Here is a 17,179-nt window from a genome sequence, read left to right as displayed (position 1 = left end):
CAGAAAGTGTTACAAAATATTTATTTCAGATGAACTTCTCCATTCCGTGTTGTGACGACACGTCTACTGTCCATACAGATGGCTTCTTCCGACTTACTATCCATTTTGCTGCTTTATCCCCAGTTGTAGAAGTAAATCTGCTGCCAGGTGGGCAGGTAATCCATGAGAGGCCCTGAACAAACAAGATAAGACTAAAATAATACAACTGGAACAATTCAAAATCAAACTTTCTACTATTACCATTGAAACCGAGTTATGGTACAACAGTAGAAGTAGTGAACATTGTGAAATCAGAATTACAGACTCAAGAGCGTTTATTTGGGGATTATGTTATGATATATTGACAAGCATGATTTTTTTTTTTTTTTTGTGTGTTTTTTTTTGGTAGTAATATTGTGTCAGGACACAATTTATGTGATGGTTTACAGTATAAAACCATCTGTTATGTTGACTGTATTTTTTTAAATAACTGTTAAACCAAAAAAAGGAAATGCTCGTCTCATCATGGTTTTAACATCTGAGTCAGGAGTACTTACGTGCTATGAAGCCTATTCCTGGAACATGATTGGCCAGAAGTTGCAATAGGAAGAGAATCTTTTCCCTGAAAACAAAGACATTTTACAACAACGTATTTAATTTGAAACCATTGTGATGTCAATATCATTGACAACAATCGTGCAAGACAAATTTGTGCGACTGACAGAAGTATAAATTCAGTTGCTGGATAAACCTCAAAATCTCAACATACAATTGAAATAGATTAGCAATGGGACTGTTTCAATCAGATTTCAAATCTGATCCACAATGACGTCACAACTGTCCCGTTCTCTGATTGGTTTTTCAGAGCAAAACAAGTTGAACTAGCAAAAATGCCTGTCTATCTGTACACATGAATACATTTATGAGTTGTTATACTGTATATTTGTGTATTTATGATTTCTGTAATTGCAATGTGGTTATATGAAGGTACCAAATACACTTTTACGTGCACAAAAGTCAGACTATCACAAGCAAAATCAGTTCAAATGAACACTGGTAGAGAGTTTGTCAAATTTCACTTACACTAGTTTAATGCAAATGAATCAATGTTGTTAATACATAAGCACCATAATCAGAATGAACTGTGATTTTGTCTGTGACACACTGAAGAACTACGCAAACTGAAATCACCTCACAAAAGAAAAAGAAAGACCTCATATTGTTTTAAAACTAATTTGTGTATCGGTACTTACTGACAACTTTCATTAATTTCACATTCTGAGGACAGCATAGCAAATTGTCTTTGCATTTTTTTCAATGTGTGCCTGGTGGCCTTTAAACATACTCACTGTGAATATCTGTCATAAAACGGGGAGCGGACAAGGTAGTAGAGTAACAGAAAGGTTCTCCTCCTCATTTCTTCCTGCTCCCATCTGTTGTCAAATATTCGCTGATGGAGCACTGCAAAGCTAGAAAGGGAAATGGGGGTGGGGGGGGAGTCAATACAATTACGTGTACTGTTCAGAACAATCACATCCTGACATGACACAAATGCCAGAGATGGCAAGAACCGTGATTTGCATTCCAAACAAGCGGTGGTCTTACATGCAATTATTTCACCTGCAGTTGCTCCGATTTTCAGGCAATGATTTGAAAAGGGAAGCATGTCTCTCAACCAGTGATAATATGTGAACAATATGGTCACCATGTTGTCATACCTGACAGCAGCTCTAAATATCATTTGTCCAGATATGAAAAGAGCAATATTACAAACCTGGAAAGTTCCAGACCTGCGGAGATGAGCCACGGCTTCCACGACTGTTTTCCGCACAGTCCAAGGCTGAGAACTGTGGTCAAAGTTAAGGACAATTACGTAATTTATAGCTTCAATATAACAATCAAATGATTTTGAAATTGTTGCTTACTTGTGTTTCTTTTCTTTTCTTTTTTTTTTTGTAATGTGACCAACACAAGATTTTACAGCACCTGTCAAGATGTGATGTTGCCACCAATGACATCATTTCACTACTCTCAGACAAACCATTCCTTAATTTCACACAGTTTGTTGCCACCTAGTGGTCAACGAAATGAATTCAGGAACCCTCATGAAAGAAATACCCAACTAAACGTGCTGGTGGGAAATCCATCCATGCATTTTCTATTGCACTTCTCCTCATTAGGAGCAAGGGTGGACTGAAGTTTATCTTCTTTGGGCGAGAGGCGGGGTACACCCTGGACTGGTCGCCAGCCAATCGCAGGGCACATATAGACAAACAACAATTTAGATCCTGGCTATCAAACTCGAGGCCCATGAGCCAGATGTGCTATATAGTTGTGTTGCACACCAAATAGAGAACTTCCATACACCAGTGGTGGTCCAATATAAAAGGATACGATGTACGAGAGGTCGACTGATGTAGACGGTCTCCGCGATGGTCTCCTGCAGCCTCAAAGGTGTCGGTGTGCTGTGGAGCTTCTCTTCCCTCAAGTTCTGACTCCTCTTCTTCTCACTGGCTGTTCCCAACTGTGCACTGGGCTGCACGGAGGCAGCTGCCACGTCACAGGCAAGTGGAAAAGTAGAAAATTAGCCTTGGGCAGACTTCAACTGACAAGAACCGTTCTTGTTGACTCCCATTTAAATACTTGTGACCAAAATGTGTGACCAAGTTTCTGTGTATGATGCAGAACTTGATATGGAAAAACGTGTCTCTCAGCATAGAAAGGGGAGACTCGTGTGAATGTAAATCATGCAAATTGTAAGGAACAAATGGTAAAAACAATAATACTGAGTAACGTTTCCCTTTGCAGACAGCACTGTTACCATTGACTTTTTTTTTTTTTTTTTTGGTACTGCTTAATGACCACTGCCGGTGAGGTCATCGGGCTGGGAAAATAATGAGCACCATGCAACAACGTCAGATGCTCCACATCAAAATTGTTATGCGCACGCCTGTCAATAAGAGTTATTACACTTAATAAAAGTTACTCCACTCTTTAGCCAGAAATCATGAGGGTCCTAATTCATGGTCACCAAAATTATATAATTTTTTGATATCACCATATGACACACAAATGATGTTATCCAACATGCATTTCAAGTTTCAACAATTACCGCAGCCTAGTGATCTGATGACCCGGCCCGATCTCTGGCCCACAAAGCAGGTGTCTTGCTGATCGACGCGACCGTCATCTGAGCAGGAAACACAACAGGAAATGAACACAAGAAAGTGTTGTAAAAATGTAAACGAGTCATGAAAAAAAAAAAAAACTCAAATACAAAGCAGACCATCACTGACCTTTGCCACTTAACTCTGCACTTCTGTCAAGAGGGATGATTGGCGGTGAAGTCTGGATTCCCGATTTGTACCACAAAAGAAGCACGAGGCGAAAAACTGCCCTTTGGGATTAATGGGAGAGGAAAATGAAGTCAGATGAGAAGAAGATAGTGAGCTTGTGATTCCACTGCAATGCATGAGCAGTTGTGCTTATTCGATAAGACACATAAGACGCAAGTATTTTCGTTGTTTATGGCGGCACCATATGGACAAATGCGGAAGACCAGATTTCGCATGAGGGCCAGCGCAAAACCTCGACTTTGAGCTCACCCCAGCAAGTGAAAGCCGGGCCAACGTTGATCCCTGACTGTCCTTTCATCTGGGTAGTTTTCTCTTTTCTTTTTTTGTCTCCTTAAATAAAACTTTCAAATCGACTTGCGTCTTTGTAACAAATAGGGAAAGGGGGAAATGACATATGCCGTAAAGTAGTCCACGTTTATAGTCTTTGTGTGGCCTCATCAAAGTTGCTTAGTGACAGTAAAAGCGATACAGACCCCCTCAGACCATGACAAAGGTACCATTTAACTAGCGATAAGAAGTGTTATGAAAATATTTTTAGACAGTTGAAAAGTTCCGACGTATTGCTAGCAACAAAAGTGAGCATACCCCAACGTGAAAACGTTCAAATTGGACCGAACTAACCATTTTTCTCCTATTTTGTTACAAGGTCCCAAGTATGAATGGGAAAACTGTAATGGATTCAAATAAAGCTTAAAGTCCACATTTGAATGATATTCTCATGTTTATATTTCATATTTATTGTGGAGGTTGTGCAAAACTCATTGCCCTTATCCAAATAATGTATTTCTGGAGGTATGCATGTCACTGTTGACATGGCCCAAAATTCAAATCCTATCAAAACGCACTTACTTCAAAATTTGAATGAGTCCGATGACCAGCCAGCAGCCAACGTCACCGCACACCTTTTGGCTGCCCATCTCCAGGAACACTTCCACATACTCCAACACCGAGAGCCAGGTGAGGATTCTTTGCTGTGAGATGGACTGGACAACACCATTTTTTTTAATATTACAGGAACTGGACATATATTACATCATATACAGGCAAGCCCAAAATTATTCATACCCCCGTCAAATTTGGATTGAAAGTTACTTGTATTTGAATTCCACCAGTATTTTTTCTTGGGCATCTGTGGACAGTTTAGCATGACAAAATCCCAAATCGAAAACATTAACGTTTTGCAGTGGTCAAGACGGTCCAGACTTGAATTAAGTCGAGAAACTGTGGAAGAACTAAAGATCAGTGTGATGACAGGAAGACCCTCCAACTTAAAAGAGATGGAGCACATGCAAAAAGTGATCAGCAACTATAGGATGTGTTTTATTTGCTGGAATAGCCAATAAAGGCTTTTCTATTTATTTCTATAAGGACAATAAAAAGCACAGTACCATGATTATGTGTTCTGTAATGCGATGCTCTCGATTCAAGCTTTTTGCAACAATTTTTGGATCCGAAGACAATCTCTTCAAATGAATTTTGCTTTTGAGTTGGTCATCATCGAAGCCCATCATCTGTTAACAGTGCTTACCACAGTCAGGGCACACTTCAGCCCTTTGCGCAGAATGCTGTCATTGAACAGCACCAGGAGATTGGAAGCAGAATAGACTGAAAAAAAACAACAACACACACACAGCCATGCCGTGAATCCCATAAACATAACAGATGGCGATCCTAACCGAAATGTGCAACAAATGGCTCTTCAGGGGAAATGAAGGTATCCTCAACAGTATCCTCTACTTTCTTTGCCATGATGCTGTGACATAAAACGGCATTGAATAAATTAACTAAAGGTGACTTTTTACGGCCTCAACTGTATGAAAATGTGTTTACATCACATAACATGTAAAAACTGACAATTAAGGCAATGGTTGGACCTCATTGCATCATTCTCCCCATTACTCCTTTCTGTTTCATTCTGTCTAGGTTTCATTTTCATGTTTAGTCATATTGGTTGAAGACAGGAAACTGTTAAGTTTCCTTCTAATATTGTGCTTTTTTTTTTTTTTTTAAATTGTATCTCTGTTGGACAGTTACAGGAACAGCCATTTTGCCATTTCTGTGTAAAAATGATCATTTTAATTACAAAAACTGCATTTTGCATGTATACACATATCAAACAATAAAATAAACATGACCTGTAATTATTTATATAAAATACAATTCTCTAAGCATAAACTAAAAGGTTGCACTTGCGATATGGGAATGTGTGATTCAACATTTATGGGCTGTAACAGTTTGTATGGACTCCTGTGCCAACATTTCTGGCATAAAGGAGAGAATGGACAATTTGGTGCAGCTCCTAACTAAAGAATTCTGTTTGTGCAAAGCCCATCAGTCGATTTAAAAAGAGGCAATAAAATAAAGTTTAACACATGGTACTTGGATATTTTTTCATAGTTCATGTTACTGATGCAATTTACATTCACTTAAGCACGACAATTTCCTTCCTCACACCACCTAAAATTGCACGTTTTTTTGTTGATATTGACATTTTCAATATTCACTGCCTAAAAGTGTGTTTTTTTGTTTTTGTTGTTTTTTTTAAATAAATACCCTTTCCATTACATTTTGTCATTCTCTTTTCTTTCAGTTTCTTTTTGACATTCTTTCATTTTCATTCTTTCTCATTCAGGATGGTAATTCTATTTAAAGTTCAGTGATGTAGGTGTGTTTCAGTAACTCTTTCCATTCAACAGCTTAATGAGTTATTTAAATGGTCACCTACTACACTACAAAACAGAAATACAATTTTAGCCTATATTGAATCTATTTCACAAATTTTAGTTTCAAGCTGATACTGAACTGCAAATACATCTACTTACTGCTTATATTAGCAATGGTATTGTTGAACTGGAATGAAATGACTAGAGACTGGCATAATTACTTGATAAACTTGACTCTTGTGAATTATATTGATTATGGAGAATTGATGATCTGTTATTAATCATAAATTGAAGCAACTGAGGCAAAATGGAGTGCATTACTTGACTTCAAGCAGCACAAGCTCTGTTTATTCGATCTGAACAGCAGCTGCTTGTTTATGAGCTAGCTTATAAAGCAAACTTAGCTTGTAGCAAATGTGTGTGACATCATGCACGTTGAGATCATGTCTCTGATCAACTGCTGAAAGGAGACTGATTCTGTCCTTTTTAATCTATAACTGCTTCAAACATCAAAGCATATGTAGGGATGGAAGAATGTTGATTTGTTGTGATTGTATTGTATTGGTGTTTATGTTTTATGTTATGTTATTTTTTTGTGTTTCTGTAAAGCACTTTGTGACAGCTCAGGCTGTTTGAAAGTGCTATATAAATAAACTTGAGTTGAGTTGAGTTAACTCGTTGATGACTCATGATATTAGTTATGGCAAGATGAGTTATAGCCACAAATACTATGATCAGCTTAAAACAACACTGGCATGGGAACCAGACCAACATTCTAAGGATTATCTGGTCAATTTAAAAAAATACAAATAAAAGAATGAAACAATTAATTGTTCATTTATTTTTGCTATACTGGAGTGACAACATTTTGCGTAATATCAAAGTGTGCATTTGCCATAAAGAGATACTTGACACATTGAGCCATTTTCAGCAGTAAAAAGTTAATACTTTGTATATAATTAATGTGGTAACTTCATTATTTTTTATGTACAATTAAACGACCAATCATGGCTCAGTTTACTGACCAAACACAGAAAACAGGTGCACCATGATTGGCCATTACCTACTTCCTCAGCACAGGTGATGTCATCATCAGTCGACAGCAAGTAGAAAAATATACCTTTTAAATGTATTAATTGTATGTGAAAAATAATGAAGTTATCAAATTTATTCTGAACAAAAGTTTTTACTCTTACCAAGTTCAGACAGTTCATGCGAATCTGCAAATCTTCCTGCCAAAAACAAACAAACAAAAAAAGAATCAGCGTGATGATTTCCTCAGGTGAACTCCATTGTTTTTTGGGTTTTTTTGTGTTAGAAGTCAGTAACCTGCGATTAGGTAAGAGACAGTCCGAACCGCACTCTCCACCTGCGCCGTTGCAGCTGGGTTTCTTCTTACATACTCTGTGTATCGCTCATAAACCCCAGTCACTTTATCAATGTGCTCTTTAAAGCGAGACATTTTAGCAGTAACTCAAAATCTACACTCTACATTTAAAGGTTGTTCTAAACACCGTTAATTTAAAAACACCGCAGTTATTGAAACACAGATAAACAAACTGCACTTCCGCCTCCGGAGAAGTGGTGCCACCCCTATTGTAGTCCCCGCTGATCGCAGCACATAAGTTCCCGACCATGAGTATTTAAGTGAGCCGTGGTCTTCCTGACACGTTATTGTTGCATCAGCATCCAACAGCGTCTCGCCGTAGCAATGTCAGCCACTGGGGAGCAAGGTACTTTTGCTACTTTACCTGATTCTAGCCTATATGGTTTTGCCACTGCAACTACTACAACAATATATGGCTTAGCTTTCTGACTGTAAAATGTAGGCATGCCTGGCTACTTGACAATCGCGATACGCTAAACGCTCTGGGTGGAAGAAAAAAAAAACCTGATTCAATTTGATGTTTGAAATAGTGTGCTTAGGCTCCTGCTTTTTTTTTTGTTCGTTTGTTTGTTTGTTTTGTTTTAATTAATTCTGATTCGCAATGAAATTTTGTTCCGAAACCGTTTTGTTTTTGTTTTTGTTCCGCGAGTTATAAACTTTGGAAGTCATGACGATATGCTATAACCAATCCACTGTTTTTAAACAATAAATTAATTTGAGCCTTTACTATAATTATGCAAGCCTTTCATAATAAAACATTTAATAAGTCCTATGAGTTTGAAAATGTTGACAATTTATTATTACGCTGTGATCTGTTTTCCAAGACATTTTTTTTTTTTTTGTGGTTATATGCTACTACTGTCAGTAAATTAGCTCGATTAAAATATTCTATTCAATAAAATTGATTTAGGACTTTGGTTCGAGTCCAGGCTCCGTCCTTCCTGGGTGGAGTTTGCATGTTCTCCCCGTGCCTGCGTGGGTCTTCTCCGGGTACTCCGGTCTCCTCCCACATTCCAAAGACATGCATGGCAGGTTAATTGGGCGCTCCGAATTGTCCCTAGGTGTGCTTGTGAGTGTGGATGGTTGTTCGTCTCTGTGTGCCCTGCGATTGGCTGGCAACCAGTCCAGGGTCTCCCCCGTCGCCTGCCCAAAGCCAGCTGAGATAGGCTCCAGCGCCCCCCTCGACCCCTGTGATGAATAAGCGGTCAAGAAAATGGATGGATGGATAAAATAGATTTATGGTGACTTGTGATGGTTGCTTATGAAGTTACTCATGTATTTGAGCACAATTTGACTAAAATGCAAATTGTTTATTTATCCTTTTTTTTCGTTTGTTTGTTATTTCTTCTTGGTTATTTCGGTTTCATTTTGACTCGGCAGTCGGCACTTGGCTTCATTTTCATTCTTGGTGCCCACAGGAAACTGTTCGGTTTCACTTTTAGTGTGCATGATAGACCAACAGTACACTATGCCTTTTTTTCCCAAGGGTCCAAATATGCGCAGCTTTCCTTCATTTGCTTGTGTCTGTTGATTTCAATTAAGGCTTTATTACATCTATGGTTTAATCCGTCATCATATAACCTCATTTTCTGTGGATAATGTTACTTGAAATGCATGACCAAAAACTACTACTTGTTTTTTTTTTTTTAATATCACAAAAACTGGCATTTGAACCGGGGTTTGTAGAAGTTTTATATAAACTTTACAATAAAGATTGCATCAATTTACAGTATTATCATATTATTGTGATTGCTCTACCTCTGAAAGCATTTGTTTAAGTTCTCATTTCTGAGCCATGAAGGTGCATTTTACATTCTGTGGTACATTATGTCATTTATAAATCTACTTTTCGCTAAAGTGAGGCGAAAATTACACTTGGCAACAGCAGTATTGCATGCCAGTATCACAAAGATGACATGGAACTACAGTAGATGACAAACTAGAATACGAGTTGCTGCTTACATTTAATGTGTTTTCTGCTAATTTTTCAATTGTGCTGTCCTTTATTTTTCCTTTCCTGGTTATCCTAATCCAATCGCAACTACCCCGGGGAAGCCTATTGGGCTGTTACTGTTTGCTTCAGGCTGGTGCAGCCTTCCTAGTCTTATCTGCAACTATTTGCTTTCTTTCTATTTTGCAGCCTTTGCGTATGGCTTCTTGCTCCAAATAAAAGAGGATGCTGCACTGGTAGCAGCACTGAATGACTACTTAACCACTCGCAGCTACCTGGCTGGTTTCAGCCCTTCACAGGCTGACCAGAAAGCATTTAAGCTTCTCCGCAGGCCCCCAGACCCACAACATGTCCACGCTCTGCGTTGGTACAGACACATAACATCCCTGCAGCGGGACCTGAGCCCAGACAGCAGCAGTGAGTAGACAGCTGAAGACCTGAGCAGGCTAGACATTGTCTGTAGAACCAGCTAGGATGTTGAGGTCCACTCCTCAGGGAGGGAAAGTGGTTCGTCACTCCCACTACAAACACTTTCACTTTCATTGTTAGTCGTAGACGTACCTAACCTTACGTTATATTTATTTGCAAAATGTAAAAACTCAATTGTAAAAAAAGGGAAAAGAATATTTATCTTGGCTTTGACAGATAAATGCACACTGAAATGGCCAGTAAATGACAGCTACACAGTTAATAAGTTCTCATTTACCATTAGCAACACTGGTACATTTTTCTGTTAACTGTCAGTCAAAATCTGTTTTAGGTTGTTAATGATTCAGTGTTGATGCAATGTAAATTTTGCCACCTTTTCCAACCGTGATTGTGCCAGTGCTTACATGCGCCTAAAAACTGAATTGAGTCCTGAATTGTCGCCTGGAAGGACACACCCAAGGCACATCTAAAAAACTGTTCCGGTTCATTCAGCCGTCACAAAAGAATTCAAAGCAGTCAACAGCGTCACTATGCTTAATTGGCCCACTCCCTCAAAAGAGACTGCTCCACGGGCAGATGGCAAAGTCCGATTCAAGTTCTGACACAGGCCAAATGTGACGGCAAGACAGACTGCTTGAGTGGCCATCATCAGTCACTGACATGAGAGATTATTGAAAGTCATGGGTATTAGGTGTCATGTTACAAATACGCATACATGTGGGTGGCCAATATGTAAAGTCACATTTGTGGACCACCCAAAAAAAGAAGAGTCTTTCTTACTCGGTAATGCATGCACACTTGGTTATTGTGATCCAATAAAGTGATGGAACTTTCCTGGATAATTGTATCATATCTTTAAAAAAAAAAAAAAGGACCATAGACTCCTTGTGTGTAGATGGTGGACGGAGGATTGACATCGCTCACGATTAGTGTTGGCATGGAATGTGTTGACAGTTGTCATATGAAGTAAATGTTGGCCAACTTGGCCCATGTGTAATACTTCTGAAAATCTGATTTCAGGGAAAGGAAAGAGGGTACAGCCTCAGTGGTCGCCACCATCTGGAACAGATGTTCCTCAACTTCGACTCTACAATAGTCTCACCAGAGCTAAGGTAAGGAAGATAATTGATGGGGGAAAAAAAGTGTTGAAAAGACTTCCTAAAACTGAAGCACCTAAACTTCAGTTAAATTTGCCTAAATGAACTTAAAGCTTCAAGGCATTATGTGAGAGAAAATAAATGCCATCTTTAAACGTTATTAATATTAATGACATTTTCACTTAGGCTATTCATTGTCTAATGTGCAAAAGAACTGAATTTCTCACAAATTTCATTCGTGTTTTGAGGATTTACATTGTTTGTATCTGACCTTTTATTTACAGTAGGTATGTGAAGTCATACTTCACCTGACTTGGTCAGGCAACGCTGCTCTTAAGCAGCCATCGACTACTGTGCTAAATCAGATAAAAACGTCAGCAGTATATTCACTGTAGGTGTCAATGTGCACAGTCACACAAAATATTTGGATGATAGCATATTTTTCGAGCTTCCTTTTCATTTCATGCCAAGCTTTCCTGTGCATTTACCATATTCAGTAACTGACAAGAGAACTGTTAAAAGCTAATGTAAAGCATGCTATGATTCTTGATGCATTTCACAGGCATGTTCTGAGGACACCTGGAAGTTGTTTGAATGTAATTGCATGGTGTTTCGCCTTTTCAAAGCACATTTTTTACTCATATAAACTTATCTTTGTGTACATGCATCTATCTAAAATGTACACAGTTGCAGTGATGTGACAGGTTCATGCATTACTAGTGTGTCAACAAGGTCAAAGTGCACAATGTGCAAGCACGCCCCTAAAAAATAAGGGTCCAGTTCAGTTTCCATTGTTTTCAACAGTAATCATCAAGTATTAACATCCTTCCTGTGAAATATTTTAGGAGCTATTTGTTCCTCAGAATGGAAACAAGGTCACATGGTACAGCTGTGGGCCAACAGTGTATGACGCCTCCCACATGGGACATGCCAGGTAAACAAACAGGACACGGTGAAAAGCATTCCACCTGTCGAGATCACACAAGAGCACCTCCCGTTCCTTCATACTTGTAATTTCTGATTCCAGGTCATACATCTCTTTTGATATTCTACGAAGAGTGCTGAAGGACTACTTCAAGTATGATGTTTATTACTGCATGAACATCACAGACATAGATGACAAAGTAAGTACATGCTAGAAAGTATGAAAAACACGTCAGCATCAGTAAATCTGGGGTGGAGGGGAAATGTTATTAGTGTCACAAAGTCCAGTTTCATCAGTATGGCATAAGTCCTTCTGGGTCAGGCTGTGAACTTTTCAGCCCACCCTCGAACATACAGTAAATATCAAATTTTAAAATCTGCAAGATTACATTGCTGATGGTGAGAGGCGAAAGGATTGTTTTCTCCATGAAATAACCCGCCCTGAACTATAACGTGACGCTGACTGTATATATGCAGTGTTAAATTTGATGCTGAAGAGAATGTTCAAATATAAATGTGATTTGAGTTCAAATAAAATATAATTGAGTTCCGGCTTCTTTTGGGTCCATTTGATTTTTGCTCCTGTTGCTGCCCAGTCCCATGACTAATAGTGAAATTTACGCCCATCGGGAGTCCTGGAAAAAAATAAAAAATTAATATGTACCTTTCTGTCTGTGCCAGATAATTAAAAGGGCACGTCACAATTATCTAATGGACCAGTACAAGGAGAAGCAACCACAAGCTGCTCAAATACTGAAGGATGTGCTAACTGCCCGAGTGGTGAGAAGTTAACCAAATACGTTTTGGTGTCATTATCAGCACTTGAAGTTGAACTGTGGAGATCTGTCAATGGCTTAACAACAGTGGATGTATGATTTTGAAAAAGGCTTATTTGTTATCCTCAGCCCTTCCAGGCCCGTTTGGCCTCAACTACTGACACAGATAAGAAACAGATGCTAGAAAGACTTGATGCCGCCATCACTGGTGCTCTGCGGCCTCTGCAGGCAGCGTTGGAGAATAAAGCTGCGGATGATGTGGTGCAACCTCTGGCCCAGGTTTGACTCCACATTCTTTATAACCACAAATGTATTACCTTCACAAGGAAACAACTTTGTAGTGCTTACTGTTTTACATTTAGAGTTTGGAAAAACAGCGGTGTGTTTCTTTTTTGGCTTTGTCATTTAATATAACTTACTAGGATATTTCAGTACTGTGATAAGATGTTTCAGATGTAAATACACACACACAAAAAAAAGTGTATCTTTCTCTAGGCACTACTGGCAAATTCCAGAGATATGCTGTCTGACTGGCTGGATGGTCAGTTTGGAAGTGAAGTCACAGACAACTCAATCTTCGCAATTCTGCCTAAATTTTGGGAGGGAGAGTACCATAAAGACATGGACGCCTTGAACGTACGTAGCAGGGCACAGTTTTATATGAAAGATAACATTGAGTCACAAACCACTGAGTGAGTGTCGATCCTCTTGTCTCAGTAAAATGTAATAGGAATGGTGTTTAATTAATACTCTGTATTAAAAACAAAATGCATATTGAAATGAAAAAAGTTGATTTGATATAAATGAGTTGTACAGTACTGTATGTTCGGTTTAGGATAATCAGTTTGTTTTTCTAGTATAGTCGACCTCCGCTATTTGTGGGGGAAAGGTACCAGGATAGCCCACGAATACTTAAAATCCACATTTACGGTGATTGACGGCCATCGAATTGCATTTGTGGGGTGCAAATTGGGTTTAGTTTGTATTTTATAGTTTTTCAAACATCCAAAACTTCTTTAGAAAATGCTAATAAACTCTCAATATACATTTTTCATGAAAAACAGGGAAGGTGTGGCGGGGAAATCCCTGGAAAAGAAAACCTCCATAAACTTCTTGAAAATTGGAATGGGGGGAAACACGAGTAAGCTGGTGTCAACTGTACTGTGCTAACGTTATCTTGCTGTTCTCCAGGTCCTTCCTCCCGATGTTCTAACTCGCGTCAGTGAATATGTTCCAGAAATCGTGGAGTTTGTGAAGAAGATTGTCTCAAATGGCTACGGGTAAAGCAGCGTATACCAATGTTGATGGCTTATAACACACCTTTATTATCTCAGTATAAATGCTAATAGATCAAATGTTGCTTTCAGGTATGAATCAAATAGCTCTGTTTACTTTAACACTGCAAAGTTTGATGCCAGTCCACAGCACTCGTATGCCAAACTTGTGCCAGAGGCAGTTGGAGATCAGAAGGCTTTGCAAGAGGGAGAAGGTACATGATAACATGTTTGCCGAAGTTTACATGACTTATCATAAACTAGCTAGTTTATATATTTTTGGGACACCATATTCAAACCAAAAATTTAAATCTATTCTCGAAGAGTAAATGTGTACAACATCACCTGTAGAGGTAAGGTATAATTTTGATCTCTTATCATTTTTTTTCTGTCTTGTAGGTGACCTGAGCATTTCTGCTGACCAATTAAGTGAGAAAAAATCACCCAATGATTTTGCCTTGTGGAAAGCATCCAAGCCTGGAGAGCCTTCATGGGACTCTCCTTGGGGAAAGGTGAGAGTTGTTTCCTTTCTGATTCTAAATTAAAATACTTTGATGTATTAAGTTTGAAAACTATAAAGACTTTGGAATGTTTTAAAAAAAAAAATATATATTTTTTTTTTAAATAGGGAAGGCCTGGCTGGCATATTGAGTGCTCGGCCATGGCTGGCTCCATCTTGGGGGAGTCTATGGACATTCATGGTGGTGGATTTGATCTCAGATTCCCCCATCATGACAACGAGCTGGCTCAGTCAGAGGTACAAAAGTGAAAACTTCTTATCATTAATATGAAAGGTCAGATGAAACATGGGCAGCTGCTGACCTATTTTATACTTTTTTGTTCTTCCAAGGCTTTCTTTGAGAATGACCACTGGGTCCGTTACTTCCTGCACACCGGTCACCTGACAATTGCAGGGTGCAAGATGTCAAAATCGCTGAAGAATTTTATTACCATTAAAGAAGCCTTGGCAAAAAATACAGGTATGTCTTATAATTCTCATTTTCTCTCATCATGACACAATTTAATTTGTGCATATAAACATACTGATTTGAGTGTAAACCTATAAAGCAAGGATAGCTCATTTATTAACTTGTGTGACAGCCAATCACAGCAAACCTACAAACGTTTAACTGTGTGCAGTTAACTGTTGAAAAAAAAAAAAATGATATTGTCGTCATGTCTCAGTGCGTCATCCGAACAGCTTTGGTAGGCATTTTTAAGCAATTTTGCTTTTCTTATGAGATATGTTCGCAATACTGTGACATGTTGAGATTACTAAAGAAAAAGAAAATATTATACTCAACAGGAAGGAGTCTGATTACTCTTTGTGGTTGTTTTTGTAGCCCGTCAGCTCCGACTAGCTTTCTTGATGCATTCGTGGAAAGATACTTTGGATTACTCCCCCAACACTATGGAGTTAGTTGTCCAATACGAGAAGTTCCTGAATGTATGTAATCCAGGTCAAATGGATCTCTCACTCAAAAAAAAATAAAAATAAAAAATCAATGTTTAACCCTAAATAATACAAAAAAATTAATGTTTTGTATTGTGTTGTTTTCTTCCATTTCATGCAACAGGAATTCTTCTTAAATGTGAAGGACATTCTGCGTGCACCTACTGACATCACTGGGAAGTTTGAAAAGTGGGATGTAGCCGAGGCAGCACTTAACAAAAGGTAGGCGAGGAGAAAGGCGATATTGCGTGTTGAAGCTGATATCCTCTTTGGTCAGTCTTCATAAGAAAGAGTTACCAATAAATAGTGATAGACCGATATGGTTTTTTCAAGGCCGATACCGATACAGATTATTTGTAGTCAAGTTGGCCGATAACCGATATTTCAAGCCGATATTCATTTGCTGTAAAATGGGGAGGGGGGGGAATTCTTTCAAACTATATATAATTTCTCACTGAGTAACAAATTCATGTGAATGTAGCTCATTTGGGGTTTTTGTTAGGGTTCGTAAAAACGTTTCAAAAAGATTTTTGCGGTGAAAAATTGTGTGAATATGTTCCAAATGTGTTTACGACAAATAAAAACTGACTGCGAACATCTTACAAATCCTGATGAAAACCCCAAATTCGCTACGTTCGCAAGTATCCCCTGCTCAGTGAGCTTTATCGGCCTTCAGATTCAAAACATGGCCGATGCCGATATTTGTCAAAATGCCAAATATCGGCGCCGATAATCGGCCCCGGCCGATTATCGGTCTATCCCTACGCAATAAATTTACCAAAATGTGTTGTCTGCTCCACCCAGCCACAAATTTAGGAGGCTATGATGTAAATTTGCTCTCAAACAATCTTCAATGAAACATATGACCTTTTTGGTGTATTATTTTTTACTATGTATTTACCAGTATGTGTATAAAGTTGCATATAGGCAGTAGAGTGTCCTAGCAGTCGCCAGTTAACACATCACAGTTCTCAAATCACATTCGGGTTTTCTCCATGTACTTTAGCACAGTTTTTGTTGTCATTACTCAGGCAGTTGGGGAAGGTTGTATGGACATGTTTACCTTGGGCCCCATATGATTAGCTACGGCCCTGGGCTGAACCAGTGCGGTCGCAAGGTGGCTGATTTTACCCAAAGCATGATTAGCGACTTGTGCAGTGATGAAGAAGGCAGCTAAAGGCCATGAGAACTGTGAAATAAACAACACATCATTGACTATTGACACTGCATACGTACGTCGCGGTAACATGCTTCTTTTCAGCGCAAAGACATGCTCACATATGAGCAGGGACTCTCCTCCCTTATCAGTTAGTTTTGGTTAATTTTGCGTTAGTGGAATATGATTTAAGCAGCAAAATCAAGCCGTTTTTATCCATCTCCGCGGTGGCCATTTTACCACTTGCTGTCGAGTGAAAATGACATCACAGTTGCTCAGATCTCAGGTAACAACCAATCATAGCTCATCTCCTGAAAACAGGTGAGCCGTGATTGGTCGTTGCCTGAGCCCAGCAACTGTGATGTCATCTTCAATCTGCAGCAAGTGGCAAAATGGCCGCCTCCGGAGATGGATAAAAACGGCTGTGTTTTGCCGCATAACTCATATTCCACAAACGCAATATTAATCAGAATGTCATGTTTAGACTAGTGAGGTCACATATAACTGTTAAAGGTTGACTTCCTTTTTAAGCCCTCGGTAACGGCAGCCACTCTGTATATATTTTTTTTGAAGAATCACGATGTGTCAGGTTTACTTGTTTGACATTTATTAAACACAACACAAAAAGGAGAGAAGACATTCAGTTCAAAGCTCACGAGGAGAGAGGAGAGGAACTGACTGATACAATTCACTACTACACTCTGAAAAAAAAATCTCCTCCTCACCCTCTCTTT

General features: G+C 38.8%; 2 protein-coding genes across 3 annotated transcripts in view; one reads left to right on the top strand and one right to left on the bottom strand.

The window, feature by feature from the left end:
• Positions 1-2: 2 nt before the first annotated feature.
• On the bottom strand, positions 3-7,688 carry pex16 (peroxisomal biogenesis factor 16). The gene is made up of 11 exons (XM_077519271.1): positions 7,328-7,688; positions 7,195-7,230; positions 4,864-4,940; positions 4,185-4,318; positions 3,276-3,376; positions 3,092-3,169; positions 2,374-2,529; positions 1,754-1,826; positions 1,329-1,448; positions 537-601; positions 3-172 (listed from the first exon to the last, which is right to left on the bottom strand). Exons 1-11 carry the CDS (start codon positions 7,458-7,460, stop codon positions 114-116), a joined length of 1,032 nt encoding a protein of 343 aa, XP_077375397.1. The 5' UTR covers positions 7,461-7,688; the 3' UTR covers positions 3-113.
• cars1 (cysteinyl-tRNA synthetase 1) overlaps positions 7,595-17,179 on the top strand; it is a 14,674-nt gene continuing 5,089 nt past the window's right edge. Inside the window, exons 1-15 of one of the 2 annotated variants that reach the window (XM_077519254.1) lie at positions 7,623-7,731; positions 9,526-9,753; positions 10,786-10,877; positions 11,708-11,796; positions 11,890-11,986; positions 12,468-12,566; positions 12,692-12,841; positions 13,058-13,198; positions 13,754-13,842; positions 13,930-14,051; positions 14,236-14,348; positions 14,465-14,593; positions 14,687-14,816; positions 15,180-15,283; positions 15,414-15,511. In XM_077519254.1, coding sequence (XP_077375380.1) covers positions 7,710-7,731; positions 9,526-9,753; positions 10,786-10,877; positions 11,708-11,796; positions 11,890-11,986; positions 12,468-12,566; positions 12,692-12,841; positions 13,058-13,198; positions 13,754-13,842; positions 13,930-14,051; positions 14,236-14,348; positions 14,465-14,593; positions 14,687-14,816; positions 15,180-15,283; positions 15,414-15,511 — 1,703 coding nt within the window. In that variant the 5' untranslated portion in view covers positions 7,623-7,709. Of the gene's footprint in view, positions 7,732-9,525; positions 9,754-10,785; positions 10,878-11,707; positions 11,797-11,889; positions 11,987-12,467; positions 12,567-12,691; positions 12,842-13,057; positions 13,199-13,753; positions 13,843-13,929; positions 14,052-14,235; positions 14,349-14,464; positions 14,594-14,686; positions 14,817-15,179; positions 15,284-15,413; positions 15,512-17,179 lie in introns of both variants that reach the window. The other variant, XM_077519255.1, reaches the window with a different exon arrangement.

Source organism: Festucalex cinctus, chromosome 4 (genome assembly GCF_051991245.1).
Source record: "Festucalex cinctus isolate MCC-2025b chromosome 4, RoL_Fcin_1.0, whole genome shotgun sequence".
Classification (NCBI taxonomy): Eukaryota; Metazoa; Chordata; class Actinopteri; order Syngnathiformes; family Syngnathidae; genus Festucalex; species Festucalex cinctus.
Note: the sequence above shows the minus strand (reverse complement) of the source record. Positions and strands in the feature narration are given on the sequence as shown.

Coding starts and splice junctions, on each gene's coding strand:
- pex16 (XM_077519271.1), bottom strand. CDS start 7,460: ATGTCTCGCTTTAAAGAGCACATTGATAAAGTGACTGGGGTTTATGAG. Junction 4,319..4,863: donor TGAAGTGTGCCCTGACTGTG/GTAAGCACTGTT, acceptor GGTGTTGTCCAG/TCCATCTCACAGCAAAGAAT. Junction 3,170..3,275: donor TGCAGAGTTAAGTGGCAAAG/GTCAGTGATGGT, acceptor TTTCCTGCTCAG/ATGACGGTCGCGTCGATCAG.